At 26.0% G+C, this 24418-nt stretch overlaps 1 protein-coding gene across 1 annotated transcript in view; it reads left to right on the forward strand.

The window, feature by feature from the left end:
- LOC101238882 (E3 ubiquitin-protein ligase UBR2) overlaps window positions 1-24418 on the forward strand; it is a 145998-nt gene that overhangs the window by 28416 nt on the left and 93164 nt on the right. The window contains exons 6-9 of the mRNA XM_065805726.1: window positions 6947-7024; window positions 17656-17718; window positions 23121-23241; window positions 23541-23645. Coding sequence (XP_065661798.1) covers window positions 6947-7024; window positions 17656-17718; window positions 23121-23241; window positions 23541-23645 — 367 coding nt within the window. The remainder of the gene's footprint in view (window positions 1-6946; window positions 7025-17655; window positions 17719-23120; window positions 23242-23540; window positions 23646-24418) is intronic.

The raw sequence follows: 24418 nt of genomic DNA on the forward strand, positions 1-24418 counted from the left end.
GTTTATCGCTATGATAATTTTGTTCTCCTATCGAAATGACAATTTACAAATTCTTAAATTTTTAATTGATAAATAATTTTTGGTAAACAACATTTATTAGAGATATTTGCTGAGTTCTTTAATTTTTAGTTTAAAAATATTTATAGAATTTAAGCTTAACAAATTTGCAGACTGCTTTTTTATTAAATGCTTTAATTAAAACAAAACTGCTTTTAATTAAAACAACATTACAATTAAAAAAACTACTAAAATTTACAATAAAAAGTTTTACGTTAAACAATTTCAATTTTTAAATTGATTTGATAATGCTACACTTTTTTGCAATCTTTAGCAATTATTGTTCAATTTTAAAAATAAAATAAACAATACATGTTTTACAAAATAAATTTCGTTAAATTCTTGCATGACTAAATAAGAATTTTGAGAATTTTTGTACCCAATGAAAAGTTTAGCAAATAAATGCTGTTAGTTAAAATTTTACAAAGTTAACTCATTTGCTATAAGCCGTTTTAACAAAAAGTTTTTCGCTTGAGTCGCACATTTTTTTGAATAAAATTTGGATGATATAACATTGACAACTAATTAAAATTCAAATAGAAAATCTCTTTAAAAGCATAACAAACTTTATATCAATAGAAAGCAAAACAAAAGAACTTTTCAATTAAATAAGTTTTTAACACGCATCATTGAACAATAAGGAATGCAAAGTGTTTAAACCATTGTTTTTTAAATAGTAGCTAAAACATTAGGTTTAAAACAAAACTCATGTATAAAAAGAATATTTTTCTTCAAAAGACTTTTATAATTACAGTGCTAAATACTTCTACACTTCTACAAGTTAAATACTTATACACGTTAACAAGTTAAATTTTACAGTGTTAACGCTGCTTTAAAAAAAGTTTTTTTTTATCAAGGATTACTCAAGATTTTTTAACTTTGTCAAGTGATAACTTTTTATAACTACATAATATGACTCTTATTAGTTCTTGATTATGTGGAGAATTAATAAAACCTTAAGAACAGACAAAATATATGTCTAGAGTGAACATTTATGTACAGAATAAGATGAATTGTGAAGCATACTCAAAAGCTGCTACCAGCGGCTTGCGGTCAAAATTTAAAAAGATCAAAAGCCGCCGTCTTCAACTCGTAGTAGTGCAAGAGTTAAATAATACAAAATAATTTTCTTAACAGAATCTTATTAAGGATAATAATCATTTAATAACATAATAAATATAACACAAAAATAATTCATAGCAATAGACAAGCTTAAAATATCTAAAAAAATTATTAAAATAACTAAAAAAAAATAATTTAAAATAACTAAAAAAGTGTTATAGTAATTTGTGATGAAAAAAAAAACTTTAGTATAAAAAATAAGTAACTAAACAATTTCTTTAGTAATCTATTATGAAAAAAAAATTTCTTATCGAAGTTCTACAATGATGTCATATACTAAATCACTTTGGAATTAAATGCGTTTGAATAAATTATAAAGTCTGTAGATTGCAGCGTATATTTTAAAGACTTTAAGAAACTGGCTGACATGGAGACGGTAAGCTTCGAGTAAAACAACAAAGTTAGTTTTTCTTAGTATACGTTTATTATTTTGTTTTACTCAAAAAAATTTAACCCAAACATTTTTTTTTAACCATTCTCTTTATTACGAACACAACTTATCTCTCTACTTTGGGATCCCTTTAGGTTTAATTAGGTTACTTCAGGTTTACTTTAGGTTACTTTAGGTTTACATGAAAATAGTAAAGTCAAAAAAAAGTTAATTAAAAAAATAATATTTAACTTTAATAACTAAACTTCAATACCTAAACCTTTTTACTAAATACTCACAAAAATGTAATAATCAATAATTTTTTATTATTATTATTGTTGCATAATTATATAATACTAAAACAATATTGTATTCTAGATGCGCTAAATATTTTTTTTACTATTTTTGTTTATGTAAGTAAAATACAATTCGACTTAAAAACATTATTATTATTAATAAAAAGGAAAATTAATAAATTTTGGTGTTTAAAAATAATTTTTATATTTTGCACAGGTTTTACTTCTCCCTTTGTTAACAGAATTACACGGGTGTGGAGGCAGGCATGGGCAATTGGCAGCCATTCCTGCCGAGGCCTGTATATATATATATATTGCATGAAAGTATTGCAGTTATGAACTTCTATATGAAGTTTGAGCTTGTCTGACAAGAACTTGACATACTTTGGTCCATTCACTATGGTTCCTAGGGTCAAAAAGTAGATACCTCTAACCCTGTTTATAAACATTGTTCTTCAAATCATCTAATTTGGAGGATGTTTCATTGACAATAAAACATCCCTCAAAAGTCAACAAAGCTTATGCATTCTTTGTTTTACTTATTACATCCGGTTTGTTCAAAAAAAGGAGTAAAAAATGAAAAATAATGAAGAAAAGGATTACTGCTCTGACCCAAACCCTTAGTCAATGTAGCAGCACTCCTTCCATGTTTTCCCTATATAGTCCCTATTTATTTTTTGAATAGTGTTTTCATATAGAGAATTAAATAGATTAGACTAAATAGATTAATTAGAGATTAAAGTCTTTTCATAAAGAATTCCGTAGTAGAGGGAGTTGTGACCATCTAGCTGTGAAAAAATAATGAACGCTAAGGTGGTGCTTAATAAATAACTTTTTTTAATTATTTTATGTTTTAGTGTCTTACCACCCTTATATGTTCCTTATAATATAGAAGTACTTGAAAAGTTTGAGTAATAAGTTTTTATGTTTAGTGGTTAAGTGCCTCAGAGGTTACAAAAACTATAAAAATTTAAAGAGTTATAAGTATATTTTAATTTATTTTCAACAACACAGTATTTATTTTTAAACACATTAATAGTGAACTATTTGTTCAATGACAATCTTCATAGTATCAGTTTGACAAAGTCCAGTAAGCTCAAAATTTATTGTTTTTACAGCCCTGATGCTATCAGGGTACATTCTGCGATGATCGTTGACTACTTGCATCTTGGGTAATTCTTAGCATTGGTCATCTTGGCACTGATCCAGGAATACAGTCTACTGTATACAATGAATTAGTGCCACTCCACATTTTGCCTGATCATTAACAACTTTTAGAGACTAGACAATATCTGCTGCCTGCTTGTAGTTGTCTCTGTCCACCCAAAAGTCCCGATCAACCATGAAAAATCAGTCTGGAAGTTCCATCATTTGAAACAGTGTTATTGACTTTGCTGTGAAAATTTTTTTCAAGTTCTTGCCCTTGAATGAATGAATCAAGAGCAACAGTGATTCTCTTGGAATAATCCTGATCTTGATTGTCTTCATTATGCACGACACTCACCATCAGTCTCTTAGTTGACAAGCTGAGTCGACTGTCAAAAAAAGTTAAAGCTAATAAGTTCTTGTGACAAGTTCCACAAGTAGTTAGAAAATTTGTGTGATGTTGACGAGCATCAGCAGGTCACTATAAGCAGCAGGAAGAAAGATAATCACAAGTTCCAAGAATTCTTTATAATCATCTCTCTGCTGATGAGAGTACCATCAATTGTGTTTAAAATGCTTTTAAGCATAATTGATGGTGCCTTGCTCTATGTCTTTCACTAGGCTTGCCACTCTATCAGCTGTAATGCCTGGTTTCTACTTGGGTGTGTCTATGGAGCCCCAGTGTTTCTAGAAGCGTTTGAAGAGTGAAACCTCTGGAGAAGATGTGGCTCTCATACACCCTTGGAAAGCCAATTATCAGTTCCATAATGTGATGTCTGCAAGCCAGTAACAAGAGCTCCTTCTCAAGCTCTAGGAGGATACAAGCACCAGTGTTCCAAACAGTATTTGAGTTGGTTGTGTCAAATTATACAGCATGCTGGAGTAGCGATAGTTTTTTACTCCTACTTTCTTTTTGGTGTCTAGAATGTGATGTCTCCAACATCCCCTAACTCATATTGTCCCCAGTTTCCATCTATTCACCATCTTCAGCTGAGCAGATGGTTTCTTTCAGTTCAAGATTCTATATCTAAAGTGATTTCCTGCTTACACTCTTCGAAAGCTTGTGGTCCAACTACCTAATAGCCTGTTGCCAAAAAAAGTGCTGCTACATTAACTAAGGGTTTGGTATGGCATATATATATAAATATATATATAAAATATGTTTGAGGTTAAGTATTATGATAAAATAATATGAAAACTCTTGTACATGTTACAGTGCTCAATATTATTAAATATTAGAGTTGTTATATGTGTGTGTATATATATATATATATATATATATATATATATATATATATATATATATATATATATATATATATATATGTATAAATATATTATTTAGATGACTAAAAACAAATGATTAGCGGGGCTTAAAAGTCCATCCCTCTAGGTATGAGTATATATATATATATATATATATATATATATGTATAAATATATTATTTAGATGACTAAAAACAAATGATTAGCGGGGCTTAAAAGTCCATCCCTCTAGGTATGAGTATATATATATATATATATATATATATATATATATATATATATATATATATATATATATATATATATATATATATATAATAATAATAATAATAAATATATATATATATAATATAAATATATATATATATATATAATAATAATAATAATAATAATAATATATATATATATTATTTAGATGACTAAAAACAAATTATAAGCGGGGCTTAAAAGTCCATACCCCTAGCCATGAATACTCATATTCATGGCTGATGTATATAATGAGCAAAATATCGGAAATAAAACAATTCTTATAACATAAAGATTTGTGCACCATAGTATGTTCATTAGAGTGGAGCTTATTTTTAAACTGAAATATGATCTTCTAACCCTCTCATTTTGTTTGTATATATGAAATAGAAATTCAGGCAAAATATCAGCACAATAGAACAATATTTAGGGTTCAATGAACATGAAGTATCTGGTACTCAAAAGCTTTTTTTTCATTGATACTAGATTAATTCTCATCATTAATTTGGAACACTTTTTTAACAACCAAGTAAATTGACACTTTATTTAATCATTATACACACAACATTCAATAATTGTAGTTTATATCTATGTATTTATATCAACATTTAATCATCTAGTTTATATATGAATCATCCAGATTCCATTCAAATAAATGACACAAATAAATGAATTTGGTTTATGTGATATAATTCTTCAAAATAACTTTTATTAAAATTCATGATTACAGAACGCAATTTTATATTTCTTTCAGATTCAATTTCGACTGAAAATGTCATCCGTAGCAAAAGCAACAAGATTTCAAAATGAAGCTATATATCTCACATACTTCAGCCGAAACTTCCCATAGTGTTGTCAAAATTAGGGTCTACAAGTTTTTTGACCCAGATACTATTGTGTTCAGTAAACAGTAATAATTTTCTATAATATCTAATGTTTTTTCTGAGATTTCTGTAAATTGTTTGGCATGAAAAAGTGAATATGGAAATAATTCTTAAGAGATGGATAATTCTTAAGAGTGTTTTTTTTTTACCAGTTTCAAAAACGATAAAAGTTCACAAAGATGATTTTGCTAACAATACTAAGTGTCAACTAATCCATCTAAACCAGAACTTGAAAACGTTAGTAAAATTTTACTGGAAAACACCAACAATAAAGTGTGAAACGCGATTCTTGTAAACCAATGGCATAATACAGATAAGGTGATAAAATGGTTCTGCAATATTAAAAACATAATTGTATTTTCATCCAGTTTGATATTTTTTAGTTCGCAATTGTGCTGGAGTTAATAGAGATTTTTTAAGTTATATGCAGTTTATCTTTATCTTTCAACACACATAGATACTTTTGTGTATTGACTTTTTTGCCTTTTTTAAAGACTTTCAATTCTTATCAACCTTGTGCTGTGAACGCAAGATAATGATTAATAGACGACTAAAAAGATTGAAAATTATATGAATCAGGAAAACAAGATAAAGGGAGCGAATTCCAAAGAACCGATGTTTGAGGAAAAAAACTAGATGAATAAGAATTTAGGAGCACTTAGGAACAGTCACAGTAAAAGAATGAGACTTGATTTAATGATGAGTAACACGAGAATGAATTTTAGTTGGTGGCACAAGTGATGCTAGTTATTTAGAGCAGCGTCCATTATAGTATTTATAGAAAAGTGAAAAAAAAGTAGCATTACGACGATGTGACAATGGTTGAAGGTTGGCTGCACTTTTGTCTGTAAACATTATTCATTCCCACCAATCCGATATCTTGTCTTTTAAACTCTTACATTGCAAGCTTGGATTAAACTCTTACTTAAGTTTAATACAAGCTTGCAATTGTGATGGAGTTAATAAAGGTTTTCTAAATGGTCTTTGTGCAACTAAACCAAAGTCATAACACAACCTTCTCCTAAATGTTCTTGAACTAATAGTAGTATCTCTGAACCTTGAACTAATAGTATTACCTCCTTTCCATAGCAAGTTGTGATAATCTTTGCAGATGTCTTCTCGTGATGTATTCATACGTTTTCTACCATATTTTTTGCAATTTGTTAAGCCATGCATATGTAAAGCATTTTGCATGGCACACCTCAATTTTGTTTTGATATACTTCTTTGAGAATAACCCTCTGAAAATAGTGCACTTATTTAACTTAAATAAATTTAAAGTTATTAATATCGCCCTTTCTAAAATATATCAGAATATATTTAATATATATATCAAAATATCTTTAAAAATCAAAATAAAATAAAAAAATTATTTGTTTCCAAAGTAATTACGCCAGAAATCACCAATAAGTGGATAAGTTTGGATTGTCAAAATTTTTAGCCACTACTGTATAACTTTTTAAGAGTAAACTTTATAGATTTGGATTATATTTAGATAATTCTTTTGAGAATTTTTGGATGTATTTCATCATTGTATTTTTATTTTAAAATGACTTTTAGGTTATTACAGCATTACAAAAATCAATCAAAGCAACAGAACAGCAAGGTTTTCATTTGGCTGCAGTTGTTGACAAAGAGGTTTTTTTTTTTTGTTCTTGCATTTTAATAGTACCAATCAAGACAAAAATTTAACATTATGATTAAGTATTATTTTAAAGTTAACAAAATCATTATCACTGTTTTGAACTAGGTTCTTAAAACAACATTAAAATAATATCTAGTGGCTTCATGTGTTCTTTTTAATAAAATACAAGATTTAAATTTTTTTTTAATAAAAAATATTTTTAGGGTTACTACAGACAGTAGGGGTTGCTACAGACAGTAGGATTTAGGGGTTGCTACAGACAGTTGCTACATTCAACATTTAGCAGGTCTCTAATATTGCAAAATTTTTTTTTTTGGGTCTCAATAAAGTTTTTTTTCAAAATTTAAAAAAAAATTATAATTTTTTTATAAAATAATAAATTTGTTTAAAATACTTAAAAATTAACAAAACCGTATTCTTTTTAAAATGATGATTTTAAATAGAATTAATGCATTTTTAAAATTTAATCTCTCAAATAACTATCGTTCAAATTATCTGCTAATGTTAATTTGTTTAAAATTATGCTCGCACGCACAGATTTTCATTCGATTAAAAAAAGAAGTTTGATAATATTCAACTAATTTAATATTGACATTTTTTTTTTAATATCAAAACAAATTTTACGCAGTATTAAAAAAGTTTAAACTGAATACTTAATACTAAAAGAAATTGGTTTATGAATGCTATTGAAAAATGGAAGCATTGTTTGTCTTTTTATTTGCCTCCATTAAGATGGTTTGACGTTTGATGGTTCTATTACAATTCAATAATAGAAATGAAAAAAGTTATGTAAATGCTCAATTGATAATTTCAAATTTATTTTAAAATAGTTTATTCATTGCAATGGTTTCTCATCGGCAGATAAAGCTACGAAAAAAATAAATGAAAAGATTAAATAAGTGTCTTAGCAACATTTGTTGTACATAAAGTTATCAAAAGTTATAAAACATCAAAAACAGCATCATACTAATTTTTCTTTTATGTGATATTTTGGTCTAGTTTGTATAGACTGTCATCAGACATTTAATACTAATTTAAAAACCGTTACAAAGTAGAATATTTAAAACCATAAAACATTCATTACAAATCAATACGACATTACTATTATTAGTTGGAGACTGGGGATTGTTTAACCTCCTGAGATATTTGTGCATAATTATTTTCAAGCAGTTCCCTTATTTTCCTTTCATGGTTATTGTCATTTATAGATAATGTTTTTGGGTGCAGCCAGTCGAATATCCCATAGCATTCTTTGCAATGTTTAGTCACTCCAGTAGCATGCCAATTGCAATTTATGCTATTAGTTTGGTGTTCTTTTCATCTTTGCAAAATTCTCTTTTTTGTTTTCCCAATATAAATTCCCCCACATGAACGTGTAAGCTTGTGCACCCCAGGGTTGCTGTTTGATATTAAACTAGATTTATTACAGAGAATTGTTTTTAAATTAGGTGGTATTGTAAAAATAACCTTGGCATTATATGTTTTTAGTGCTTTGCATAGTTTTGGTCCAAGTATTTTTGTTCGGTCCAAGTACTGGCCATAGTAGTTTTATTATTACAACATTAATTAGTTTTTTTTGCAACTTTATTGTTAGGATTAAATTTACTTGAAAGGTAATTTGCTGCAATTATTTCTAGATTTGATCTCTTATGATTATTTTCAACAAGCATATCTATTATAAACTGAATCTCGTTGTTAATGTATTTTTTGGAGCAGATTTTTGGCTTGTGATATGAAACCTTTAAAAACTCTAGTAATATTGCTGGGTTGATTTGAGTTACTTTTATTTGTATGTTTGTTATTGCTTCTTTATGGTGGACTTTGAAATCACAATGATAATTATTTGTGTTAGATGTTTTTATGTCTAAAAAATTTAGTTTTCTCTGTTCATTTTCAACCTCTGACGTGTACTGAATATTGGAGTCTTAATGATTTAATAAAATAAGAAATTTAATATGCTTTTTAACTGATTCAAATCTGGCATGGCTATCATCAACCTTCTATAAGATTTTGGTGAAAAATTATTGGTTTGCGCAATATGTAGAGCTCTTGTTTTCAATTTTTGTAAGAATGCCTCTGCAATAACAACCATCAGGGATAATCCAATTGGACCTGGGTTAGGCATGGTTCTAATTTCATTTTTATACAAAAAATAGCATTGACTAAGGCATAGTTCTAATAATTGGTTAATGTCAGTAAGTTTTAATTTGGTTCTTGTTTTAAAATCAGTTATATTGTTAAGATAATCAATTATTACAGGTATGGCTTTGTCAGTTGTTATTGATGAATACAAAGCTATTGTATCATATAATACTTTGCTTCGTTGACAAATGATGTAGAATTTAACAAGCGTGTTTTATTTTCATTTAGGGTAGGTTGAATAATTTTAACAAGATATTCTAATGTTCCATATGGAGGAGTGCTGATGGTAGAAACTACTGAATCACATTGAATCACATAGAATCACTAGAATCACATTGAATAATATTTTTCTGGCTTGCGAGCCTTTATAACGCCATAAAGTCGTGGGGCAATACAATCAGATGAATATAACTGGAAATACATTTTTTTAAATCAAATTTGTTTTCTTTTCTTAATTTGCACAACAAATTCTGGAACTTTATCATAAGTTTCTGGGTAGGATCATAGTTATTAAGATTAAACAAAAAAATCAAAAAAAAAATTTGTATCTCTGATTTTAATGAGATTTTATCTCTGCTTATTTTAAAAACTGTTAAAATTAATTATTTATAACTTTATTAATGCTCGTGCCCAAATTTTGATATTTAATACTAAGAAGACAGTTGTTTTATGAAACACTACTGCAAATTACTAAAACAAGATTTTACTAAACATATATATTTTTTAAAAATCCTATTAAAGAAAATTTTAAATTTACCTATAGATCATTCAACATTTATTAAATTTGCAGCAAAAACTTACGAGAAAATAAATAAAATGATTAGAGAAAAAAATAAAGAGAAAATAATAATAATAAAATTTAAAGAGAAAAAAAAAAGTGACTAAGTAGAGTTAAAAGAAAAAATGTTAATAAGTTAAATACTTACATATTATATATTTTTATATTATTATAAAAATAATATATTAAATATTTTTATTAAAACAATAACAAAATAAAAACTTCAATCATTTACGAAAAAAGAGTTTTTTAATCACCAGTAAAATGAAAGTAATTTAAATAAGTAAAGCAAAAAAAAAAAGGAAAAAGAAAGATATAGTTTATGTCATAAATTTGTCAACAAAGCAAATTAAAGTAGCATGCTATAAACAATAAAACTATTTTAAATGCTTATTTAAAATTTAAATGATTTTATGAAATTTTAGTATATGCATTTTACAAGTTACATCATAATTATTTGTAAAACCTTGTTTTACAAATAATTATGATGTAACTTGTAAAATGCATAAAACAAAATTCTTCATAAAACAAAACTCTGATTTTTTTACTTCATAAAACAAAACTCTGATTTTTTTACTTCATAAAACAAAACTCTGATTTTTTTACTTCATAAAACAAAACTCTGATTTTTTTTCAACTGATCAAATCTGACCAGCAAGAACTTATTTTCAGGCGGTTGTTTACCGGCTGTTATTTTCCACGCTGAGTATATGTGTTTATATATATATATATATATATATATATATATATATATATATATATATATGTATATATATATATATATATATATATATATATACATATATATATATATATATACACATACATATATATATATACACACACACACACACACACACACACACACATATATATATATATGTATATATATATATATATGTATATATATACATGTTAAACATCTTCATTTCCAACAATGCTGTAAACAACCACTACTAGAGTTGGATGTTACTGGAAGAAAAAAAATGAAGTTTATAAAACAAGAGGAAAAAAACTAGACAAATAAGAATTTTTGGAGCACTTAGGAACATTCACAGTAAAAAAATGAGACTTAATTAAAAGATGAGTAACATGAAAATGAATTTTTGTAGATGGCACAAGAAACAAGCACTTAAAGCAGCGCCCATTATAGTGTTTATAAAAAAGTGGAAAAGGAGTAACATCACGACAATGTGACAGTGGTTGAAAGTTGGTTGCGAGAGCAGGTCCAGTTATGTTTACAATATATTTTTGCACCTTGTCTAAAAAATAAAGGACATCATTCAAAAATCTGCTCTAGATATGGCAACAGCACTCCATACAAAAATGGATTAGATATGGATTACAAAGATGGATTAGAGATTTATAGAGATAAAGAATAGAATCCAAAATAAGAAAGTGACAAGCATGATAAATAGATGCAACCTCAGCAGATGCTAATTTTGCAATGAATTTGATATATAGTTTCCAATAAAGATTGAAAGTAAGAGTTAATCCTAAAAGACAAAGGGTAGATGACTTATTGAGTACATTACCGTTCATAAATTTAGGAAGATCTAGATTATTGTGATAACAATTAGCTGAAAAAAATTGAGTTTTATCTGAGTTAAAGTTTCCCAGCCACTGAGAGCCTCATAACATAGTAGAAGTGAGATTCTCTTCAAGCTTAAATGCTCTCTCCAAGCAATCAGTGAGTGTTGGGTTTTTATCAAGACAAGATTAAATGGTAGTATCATCAGTGAACAATGCCACCTTAGATGTGAGAATTTCTGGGAGATTGTTAATAAAAATTAAAAAAGTATAGGGCCAAGGATAGAATCTTGGGAAACCCCTAAAGTTACAGGAAATGAAGAAGAGTGCTATCCATCAACGACAACTTGTTTACTACAATTGGTAAGGAAGGGTTCAATAATCTTAAAGATGTTACCTGATACACCGTAAGAAGAAAGCTTATGAAGAAGACCAGCATACCAAACTTTATCAAAGGCTTTAGAAATGTCAAGAGCGATAGCCTTAAACTCTCCATGCATGCCTTAAACTCTCCATGCATGACAAAATCTATTGTTTATTGATCAAAATCCATATTGATGATCAGAAAGTAAGTTATTAAGCAGTTAATTGAAGATTCAAAAACCTTATGATAGTTAAAAGACTAATAAGACAGTAGTAAGAAAAGTCAGATTGTTCTCCAGAATTTTTGAAAACAGGGATATAAGATGCTGGGATAAAAGATCCAGCAGGCTAGAAAAGAAGACTCCGATAAGCACTTGTTAAATAGAAGCACCTAAGGTTGTATGTGAAAAAACTGAGCACTGACTAGGATCAGAAACAAGATAAAAGTCAAGTGGAGAAGGTAAATGATTTGGATTTTATGAAAAGCGAGTTGGAAAGTTGACTATTTGTTTTAGATAACAAGAAAGGCAAAAGTTGTGGACCTTAACGCCTGCAGAGCCACTGACACTGGAGCCAAGCCATTCAGTGTTATGTGCATTAAAGTCCCCAACAACAATGATATTAAGATGAAGGAGAGCAATATAGAACAAAGAAAAAGGTGATAGAGTGAAGTGGTACTAATTGAAAGCTGATAAAAGAATAGCATGTGGATTTAAAACTAGTTTCCTGATAAATGGTTGGATTTTTATGAATTTAAATGCCTGGGCCATGCGTGTGACTATTGGAGTTGGACTATTGGACTGTTGAATATATAATATACATAAGTGAATATAGATATATATACATTTGTGTGTGTATATATGTGTGTATATATATATATATATATATATATATATATATATACATATATGTATATATATATATATATATATCATGGCAATACTTACTACAGGCTTTCCCATCGCGAATCCATATTTTTGACTGGGGGCAAACAAAGTTACGGAAAGTATAAAAAATGACTAAAGAAGTTAGCGAACTAATCTATTATTTTTAGTTAGTTTACTAAATTTTAAAAGTACTCTATTAATGCACTAAATGTCTATTGCAGTGTTTATTAAATATTATCAAATTTAAATAAAACATTTTGAAAAAAAAAAGAATGAAATGCAATATATTTCAGAATAATGAGTTGTAATTATTTAAAATCTAAATCACAAAAGGATGAACAAACTTTAAAATGATGCAAAGGAAAAAAAGTATAAAACATCAAAATATACATCAACAGTGTTATAAAAATTGTACATAATAATTTTTCAATATTATACAGATAACCTTAAAACCTTCAATGCAGGTTCCTTATTGGATTTTGGTAAAAAAAGCAAACAATAATTTTTAAGAAATATGTTTGATAATATTGTACCATGTAACATATTAAAGTTATAAATATCAGATATCATCATAAAAGTATTACACAATGAATTTCTGCACATTTTGTTTTTCTCAATTTCAAAAATAATGAAACAAAAAAATACCCACTGCACACAGCAATTGAGTGGTATAACTCAATCCATCACAGTCCGTAGTATTTGTATAGTCTCCATATAACTGAAAATAAAATGCAGTATCATTTAACAAATCATTTTTACTAACATCTTTTCTTGTAGCATAACCTGCAATATAAAACAAAGTCATTTTTGTACTCAGTGACAAAGATGATTCTAGTTCAGGTAATTGATTAATGATGTTATGAGATTCTTCACTTATAAAATAGCCACATTTTTGACAAGAATGCTCGATATAAATAGCATAATCTTTAACATCAACTTTTAATTGCAATAAGAGTTTAGCTTTCTCAATGTTTAACTTTTCAACAACAATTTGAACTGTTATAAAGTATGTTCCGCCTGAACCTTGCCTAATCTTACTGAATGCTTTTTCAATGTAATCTGTTGAAAACTCTCCAAACATAACATAATCAAAATTGTTTTTTAGCAAATATTTACACATCTCCACAAATCCATAGCATGTATGCCAAATTGAAGTAACTGTATCTCTAGTTAAAGATTTCATTCTACGACCTTGTTCACCACTCATTTTAAATGCCATATTTCCAAAGTCAAGTAAGTACTGCAAATTATGTCTAATTCTTCAAACATAACTCTCTTATGAGAATCTAAAAATTGAATATCATCGTAAATTTCTTTTGCACTTACAATTTTCCAAAATTTAGTAACTTTTTCTAAAAAATAAATGGTTTTATTCATATTGTGGATAACTTTTGAATAAGTTTTAAGAGCAGCTATAGTTTCATTGCAAAAAACAATCTCTTAAACAATCTGATACTTTTTGTCTTTCAATGTGTTTTGGATGTATAGCTACAAAGTTTAGTCTTGATAACAATTAATTGATCTTTCTCAAAATCAAAGATACATTTAAGGTCACTCCACTTAGCAGTCAAATTTTGGTCCTTTTCAAATTGTAAAAACTGCATTTTTTCTGTAATCCAGTTATTCCTAATATTTTTTAGTAGATGAACATAATCAAAAAGTAGAAAAAGTCCACATTTTGTTAATGACGGTTTTCTTTCAACTCTCTCAAATAATTTAAAAAAGACTTGATTTGTTCGATTGTCATCACAAATAACTGAAATAACTTTTCCATTGCTAGACGTAATTGAATTAATGACATAGCATACTTGCTCAAACAAAAAAGAAGTATCCAAATGATAGACAGGTACCATTTTGGATAAAAAAAATGGTCCACTTTTTAATATTTAACAATAATACCCAAAACGCTATTTGCTAACAACTCTGGATTATTTTCCACTTTTCCAAAAAGATAACCACCATGATAAAGAAAAAGAGACTTTACATAAACTTTATCCACCAAAAGTATACAATTTCTATAATGCTCCTCTAAATTTGAAAAAATGGTACTAATAAAGTCAGTATCTGAAACTTTCTTTGTCATAGATGTAACTTTTGTTAATGTTTTTACACTTGGCAGTTTAAAATCTTTTCATAACTGATTCTATAAGCTTCGAGGTGTTGAAAAATGACAATATGCTTTGATTATAGTTTCTACATTATAATTTTTTTTACCTACTTCTGATGCATTCATAGATGTAATAAGATTTTGTAATATCAACTTTTGATGATCAATTTAAATGTTGTTCAGGAAGCGAATTGTTTCTTCAACTTTTGACCAGCAATCAAGATGTGTAATACAATTTTTTGATAGTGAAGAAATTAAACAATGAACACCACCATGAAAACTTTCAAATTTAAAATTGCTCGAGATATGAAAAGCAAACCCTATGTTTGCTACATTTAACATAAAAGAAATTTGATTAGATGTGCAAAGCATCATTTATAACAAAAGTTGTTACAGGACAAACAAATTTACAATTTTTAATATCTTCGCATTAAAGAATGAATGTAAACAATAGAATGAATGTAAACAAATCGTTTTTTAAATGTTGCGATAACTCACCACACTTTTTAGTTCTAGTAGACAAACAACACTTTAGTAGTGGACCTTGGTTTTAAAGGTTGATTTAGTACCACACTAGGTGGAATGTTTGTAAAAATTGAAGGAGGTTTAACTGGTCTAACTTTCCCGTTGACAATAGTTTTTTTAAAAATTTTCTGGAAAACGTCTTTCACAGATAACACTATCTGGTTTATTTTGAAAATTACTTCTTGGAATTAGATTTATACAACAATTTCTTTCTTCTTTATTGGAGAGATGACTGAAACCTCTTACTATATTTTTAGCGTCATAGTTTCCTCTGCATCCAGGAACACAGCACTTTTTAACCATTTGTTGTAAGAATGAACTACTCACAAATCGAACTTTTAAAAAACTGAACTAAAATATATCTTTCTATAAGATTGTCTGCCCCCAGTCAAAAATACGGATTTCCGACAGGAAGGCCTGTAGTAAGTATCGTCATATATATATATATATATATATATATATATATATATATATATATATATATATATATATATATATATATATATATATATAATATATATATATATATATAATTGACAAAGTCTAATGTCTACATTTTGATGGACAATGAGACTTACATAAAATGTGACTTTAGTCAACTTTCTGGTGACAAATATTATACTTAAATTTTTTTTGGTGGTGTAAGCAACAAGTATAAATACAAACTTGTGGAAATTTTTTTCCATCTCATGCTTTGTAGCAAAAAGAACTTAAAATTGTTGCAGGTTAATGTAGAATAATTATCTCATCTTGAAGAGTGATACTGGCACTGGAAATATTTCTCAAAACCTTTTCCCACTCAACCTAGTTAACATAACTTTTATTAGTAAACAAAAGAAAGTGATAAAAATTAGGACTTAATCATTAAATATACCTTGGCTACTTTAGTTCTTCATTTGCCACAATGCAAGTCTCCCTGTTTAAGATTTTTTTATGCACTCAGTACAAGCAACTGATGGGTTTATTGTTTGTTGAATATCCTGGAAAGAGAAACAGGTGAATTTGTTCTTCTGTTTTAATTCATACTTTTTAATGATTTTGATCTTTCGCTTGCACTTATCCCTACAGTAACAAAAAATATGTAAAAGAAATGCCATTACTGTTAGAAGTTAATCTTAAATAACACAACTTTCTGCAATTTGAAAACTATTTAACTACCATACTGAGTTCTTCTCTTGAAAATATATTTAGTTGAGTTAGAATAGGGGGTAATTTTTTATAAAATCTTTTCTAATATATTAAAAATTACTCCAAACGAGGCTAAAAGGCTATGACATAACATTTATATTTTGTCAAAACCTGTGTAACACAATAATCAAATATACATAATTTTGGATGGCATATATTAGGAAAAAAGTAATATGAAGACCTCCTTTAAGTTTTAAGGTTTCCAGTAATTCCAGAAACATTTTGTAAATTCAATTTTTTAAGTTTACTTTTTTTAAAATCCCGCATAGAATTGAGAATTTTTTTTTCAATTTTACTTATCGCAAGGTTAAAATTATCTTGTTCTATCTCCATATTTTTGAGTTTTGAGATAAAACAATTCAAAAGATAAAAACTTTGAAGAGACGGCATATAAAAACATTTTTATAACTTATGTTTTCTTCAAAACTTTTTTACTTATAATTTAGTTTTCAATACAGTAGAAAAACATTATTCTGAAGAACATAACACTATCAATAACTCAATTTTTTCAAATGGCTTTATATCTAAAAATATATAACAGCATCAATTTTTGGTAGTAAAATAATTTTTTCTGAATATGGATAATACTCTGAAACTTTCTGAAATGATATGGATAATACATGATAAGGATTTAATCTGAGTGCCACAATATAAAATCTAGAGTTCTCTTTGGTTTACAGTGAAGGGTCTGTAGTAACCCCTAAAAATTTTTTTATTCACAATTTTTTTAAATCCAATGTTATTTTAATATATATAATACATTAAAAGGTTGGCAGCAGAAATTATATATATATATATATATATATATATATATATATATATATATATATATATATATATATATATATATATATATATATATATAAATATAAATATAAATATATATATATATACATATATATATAAATATAAATATAAATATAAATATATATATATATATATATATATATATATATATATATATATATATATATATATATATATATATATATATATATATATATATAGTGCCATCCCTTATAAAAACAATATTTTTTGAAAATAATCGTCAGTTGTACTATAAATTCATATTAAAATAAAATATTATTTTGACTTTGAATTTAGGGTCGCTCTGCAATATTCAATGGTAATATGACAGAAAGTGTAAGTGTTGCTGTTACATGCAAGGTAAAAAAAATTTTTTAAGGAAAATAAATTTTTTTTATATAATTTGTTGAAATATTTTTTTTGTGTTGTTGGAACCTTTCTCTGATTACAAATTGTTTGTTGCTTTCTTTACACTTTTTTTGTTTTAACAGACAAAATGATTTTTATTATTTCTTACTTATAATTATTTGCATTGTTTAATAGTTTAAATAATAAAAACTTGCATTATTTTCTTTAATTATTTTTTTTAGACGTGAGTAAAATATATTTCAAATTTGAGAAAAAAAAACTCTTAAGTACCAGGCAATAGTTTGTGCGGTTTTGAAGGTAGTTATGGTAATTATTTTATAAAAAATAATTACCATAACTAAATAATTTAATAATTATTTAAATGTGGTGGGAAAGCAATGATGAACATAGCTGTAGCTTGTTTGTTTTGCTCAATTCATGTAGTACCCATTTGCTTAACTTCCATTGTCTCCCAGACTGGTGCAAATGTATGTGAAGCTGGTGAAAATGGTTTATATAGTTTTGTCACTCACATTGAATCTAAATACAAAAGATTGGCATTTAGGACTTGAGTCCTGCTTGATTTCCAATTTGATATTGTTGTTGTCGATTGTTGATGGTTTTTAAGAGTGAGGTTCATCTTCCAAATTTTCAACTCCAGAGGCAATTTTTTTAAACCACCTCTGACTCATACTTTCAACTACAATACCTTTTCTAAATCAAGGGCATATCATATGACAAGCTTCTGCAGCTTTGGTAGCAAGTTTGAACTTATAAAGTAAACAAGCACAAGTTGTTACATTTGACATGGCCATACTCGAGGCTTGGTCGGAAGGTGAGTACCATCACAATCTATTCCTGACCACGCATATAACATTTCGTTGCAACAATTTGGTTTTGAAAATATTTCAAAAACCAACAAAAAAACTTGACTTACTGGTGACAATTACAAATAAAAAAGAAAAGAATTCTTAAAAAAGAAAGAAAAAAAACTTGAAACAAAAAAAATTACGTTTAAAATTAATTTTTGTACTTTACTCTTTTATAATTTTTTAAAATAAAATTATACATACTATTAATGATTGTTTAAATAAGGAAACAAACATTCTTCAATTTATCAAAGAATATAATTTCTTTTATTTATACACTTATGTATTATTTCAACAAGATTCTAATAAAACTAATGCTAGTTAAATTATTTAATTAATAAAAAAAGTCAATGTTATTTTATAACCAGTTCTTGTTTTGCTTAGTAGGCAAAATTGAAAATATTTGAAACTATTCTTCTTAGTAAGATGAACAAAGGAAATAATTAAATCATTGAGTTACCATAGAAAAATAATGATCTTTTTAGTAATTTTTAAAATGTTTAAAAAAGTTCTGCAATGTGCCAGACCCCTGAATCAGCAGTCTATAATGATCATTATCCAAAATGCAGACTAAGTATACATTTACTAAATTAAAATTTTACTGAAGCCCATTGGTTTATTATGCTATAATATAAATTAATTAATTATAATTATAAAGGACACTTTACATTCTAAGTGAACTATAATTTTATTTTGCCAACTAAAAAGAAGTTTTTATTGCCTCAAATTATTTAAAAGCAAACTTTATAGTTAGAATAATAACTTAAAAATAATTTATGAAAAAGAAGCGGAACTGGTTTGCAATACTGTTGATGATGTTTAGTGAGTGGGCTATTTAATTTAATTTGTATTTAAACTTTGAAACTTTGGTGCAGTTTTCATTGACTTGTAATTCACTGTGTATATATGCTTGTTTGTGCTCAGTTGCTTGTAAGTTCCTGTATGTTTATTTGATTATTAGCTTTATTAACTTTAATGATTATTAATAAAATTTCATAAGAAACACAATTGTTGTTGAAAGTATTGTTTTTATAAAATCAATCAATAATAAAAAATCTATTTATATAATTTACTAAATTTTATGTAATTTTTAATAAAACTTACTCAACTTTGATATAACTTAAATATAAATATTAACATTTTTCTTTTTTAAACAATCAATAAAAGTAAACAATTGCTTTGTTTAAAAGCCATTTTTGCTAAATATAAAAATATTTGATTATATAAAGTTAATATTATAAAGTTAATTCTTTTAATGTGTTAAAAATTTTTCAGACATACATGGAAACACATATAAGCTTGAATGTTCTCAAAACCTCTAAAAAGCCATGGCCATGTTGTCACAGCTAAATATTATATACATGGTCAAGTATAGAGTGCGATCGCACCTGCTTCCCGACCAAGCCTGTACTCAAATAAAAATTTTACACTTTAATTCAAAATAATCAAACTTATCAAATGCACTGAGTGATACTCCTTGAAATAAGCTTTAACCTATATATAAAATTACCCCTCCCCCCTCCCCCACATCCTGTTTGCTATTTATAATTCATATTGAATAACAAATAAAGATAGCACAAAATTAAGCAATTAATTTTTATATCAGGTTTTATATCAGAAATTGAAGTTTATATCAGAGTTAAATTTTTATTTAATAACTGGAAGAAAAAAGAAAAAAATAGAAAGAAATAGTTTAAGTCTCATTTAAAAAATAAAAGAAATAAAAAATTTATTTTAAAATATTATTTTATTTTTACATACTGTAAAAATAAAATAATATTTTAAAATAAATTTTTTATTTCTTTTATTTTTTTAATGAAACTTAAACTATTTCTTTCTATTTTTTGCATAATGTGTTTGCATAATGCATGTAAAATGCTAAGCAAAACGCACTCCGTGCCAAGTGCAAAGTTTTAATGTTATTAATTTAATTGTAAAATTAGTATATTAGTAACTTTATTATCACACAATATGATTTTAGACTAAATTTAGACAATTTAGACATGCTTTTCATTGTCAATTACACAATTACATTTTAAAAAAATATCATAATAATACTAATTATAATAATAATAAAAATGTAATATAATAATAATACTAATAAAAAATGTAATAATAATACTAATTAATTTGTGTTTTAAAGACTTGCCAAAACTCTTATCTGATGCAAGTAGGGTTGAGCTTTTATTGAAAATTTACCAGTAAATCAGTAAAATTGTTTTACTGATTTACCAGTAAAATTAAAATGGTAAATTTCTGTAAATAATGATTTTTACTATACTAACACAGGAAAACTTGACAACAAAAGCTGCAACAAAATCAAAAAAACCCTTATCTGCAGTTTTCTGCCACAGATAGTTCTGTAATATTTTCAAAAATGTGTACAACTTTTTTTAAACTGTTTATTTGTGATTGTTTTAAATAATTGATGACCAGGGACAGCATAAGTGCTTCTTATGAAGTTTCTTAGCCATTTCAAAATGAAGTTATATGATTATTGTGATGACCTAAAAATAAATTATAAAATAATTGCTATCTCTTTTATTTAAAAAGTTATTATATTTAAAAAAAAATCTATCAGACTAGTTTTATGCTTACCTTTATTTACTTTTACTTTATACATGTTGCATTTAAGAAAAGTATTTCAAAATTAGTTGTTTTTTTCTTTCGAAAAGAACAACAAAATTTTTTTATAATGAAAAATCTATTGTTATAACTTTTTTGTAGCATTCTTGTGCTACAAATGTATTTTTCTTTTTGTCGTTGTTGTTAATGTTTTCCTTTGTTATTATTGTTGTAGAGATTCAAAGATTAAAACAACAAGATTTAAGATTCTCTAAAAAGTATCATTTAAAAATTTACCAAAATTCCATTTCAACATTCTCCTTCAAAATTTTCAAAATTTATTAAACTTTTAATTTGAAAACTTTACTTTCAAAATGGCAACTTTTTAAACAACTTTCAAAATGGCAACTTTTTAAATGACTTTCAAAATGGCAATTTTTTAAATGACTTATTATTCACTACTTCTAGATGCTTATAAGTTGTGAATTGAGTTTAATAGCAGACTTATGATAATTTCAATTTTTCATTGTTTGATCTACAAAAACTTTGATATCGTAAACAATAAAAATATTTTAAATGCTTTTTCAAATTATTTTAGTCTGAAATATTTTAGATTTTATAAATATTTAGTAATTTCAAAACATAACTTAAAGACTTATTTTTAGTAAAAATCTTATTTTTTAAAGCTCAGATTTTTTTAACCTGTTTTTATTAATTTTATATATTTATTTTATAATAAACTGTAATATTTTTTTATTATTGATTTTATAAAATTTAAATTAGTGTTGTTTTGTTGCAAGTTTAAATTGTTGAGTTAAAGTTAAAGTTCTTATTGTTATAAATATTACTTGTTAGAAGTAAGTTTCATAAATCACGGCCCTTTGCAAGATATCGAAAAATCAGTTTGTTTTGATAAAGTTTTGGGTTTTGTAATTTATATTTTACTTAGAATAACTTCCTTGTTAAAAACTGTTTCAATAAAACTTGTTTGGTCTGAAGTCCACCAAAGTAACTGGTCAAAGTCTGTTTAGTATATTTTTGGACTAATTTGAAATATTTTACAACCCATTCGAAACACTTGTTTTAATAAATTTAATTTCGAATATATATAGTACATATCGATTTATTTTTAAATGATAATACATTGTTAAACCAAAAAATTATATTAAGTGAAATAAAAAATAAAATTATTATAAAACATTATAATTTGAGAAATCTTTAAATTAATATTTTAGTGTAACTCACTAGATTCAGTTACATACAAATCATCATTATTGTCTAAAACAATAATGGTGATTTGTATGTAACTATTATTAATATTCAGCCAATTCAGCAACCAACTGGTTGCTGAATTGGCTGAATTACACGTATACTACTGCAATCACTACCTAAAGCGGTTAAGCTATTATCAAATTTTTTTTAATGAGGTTTATCAAATAAGTTTATTTTTTTTAACATTATCAAGGAATTGAGAAAGAGGCAACTCTAATATTGGTTTTATAGCGGTTTAAACTATTAAGAAAAAAACATAGATATTAAAGTAGCACCGGTGAGTCATAAAAATGTTGACACGTGTTCTAGTTAAAAGTCTGTTTAATACTTTTTAATTTCGATATTTTTTAAAGTTTTATTAATCAACTTATTTAATGAATTTTGTTTAACTAGAAATTTTAATATGTTGCTAAACAATGTTGTTAATGATAAGTTACTTTATAATTTAATTGAATAATTTTATTTTTTATCTCACTTAATATAACTTTTTGGTTTATCAATGTATTATCATTTTTGGTTTATCAAGGTATTATCATTTAAAAATAAGTTTGATTTAAAAGGGAAGTTAGTTTTCTTCTTTTATCAAGTCATGTTAATATTTTATTTTCCCTTGAATAGTTTAAAATTTAATTGAAACATGTATAAATTGAATGCTATTATTTTTTTTTTATAATATCTTGTTATAAGGCTTACACATTTTTATTCAAGATTCACACCTCAAAAAATAAGGCACCATTGCGTTGCGAGGCAATACACAAAGATGTGATTGCACATCAACTTTGTGCAATTGAAATTATGTCATGGCTTGCAAATGTTGTTGACAAATCAGGTATATAAAATTGTTTTATAAAATTGTTTTTATAAAAATAAAATTTTATAAACTTGTTTTATAAAATTGTTTTTTTTTGTAATCTTGTAATTTTGTAAGATTATTTACACAAGCCCATCAGTTAGTTTGTGCATCTATCAGTTGGCATGTGTATCCATAGGCAAAATGTATCCATAGCAATAATCTTAAATTTGTTCTATATTTTTGGATTTAATAAACTATGCATAGAAGTTTTGTTATATATATTTTTTTTCTATTATTAATTTTTTACTAATATTGTTCATGTCAATTGAATATAGATGCTTTGCGAAGATTACTCTGTTTACTAGTATGTAAGCCTCTTTGTGATCGACCTGTACCATTGTTGGCACAAGTAATTAATGATGATGCTCAACTTTGGAAAGGTAAATATCTTAAATACTAAAATTAATTGAATTTGCTGCAAAGTTGTTTATCCATTGTATGATTTTAATTTTGCTTATCTTCAATCACCCAATTTCAAATTCAAATAGTTATCCTGTGAACAACTAGTAGTGCATTTTAAATTAGTTTAGTTTTTTTGTTATTATTTAATTTATTTATATAAAATAAATAATAAAATAAGATTTTCATCTTCATATATTAATTTAATTAAAAATATAAAAATTTATTTAAAGATATATTATTTGAAGATATTTTAACTTATATGAAAATGTACCTTGTCAAAAAGTATGTTAATGTATAGTATATAGTATTTAATAATTCATTAATTAAACACAATATTTCTCCATGTCTCTTGTCTCCATGGTTCCACGTTCTCTAGTTTTGTTCTTTCAGTGTTCTCAAGTTAAAGAGATAAGAAAAAAAGAGAGAGAAGGTTAAGAAACAATAATAGAAATAAAAAAAATAAAAATCAACTATTGTGTCCCTCTTGAGTTGTTAATGCCAAATTTAAGTTTTTTCTTTCCCTAACAACATTAATTATGTCATGAGATTTTTTAGAAGTATTTACTCAAATGTTGTGTTTGATCATGTGTTGCATGCCTTCTTTTTCTTCAATAAAGCGCTATATTATTATATTACAAGCCTCTGTAATACCATATAGTGTATATATATATATATATATATATATTTATATATATATATATATATATATATATATATATATATATATATATATATGTATATACACACATAT

The sequence above is a fragment of the Hydra vulgaris genome, chromosome 09 (assembly GCF_038396675.1).
Source record: "Hydra vulgaris chromosome 09, alternate assembly HydraT2T_AEP".
Lineage (NCBI taxonomy): Eukaryota > Metazoa > Cnidaria > Hydrozoa > Anthoathecata > Hydridae > Hydra > Hydra vulgaris.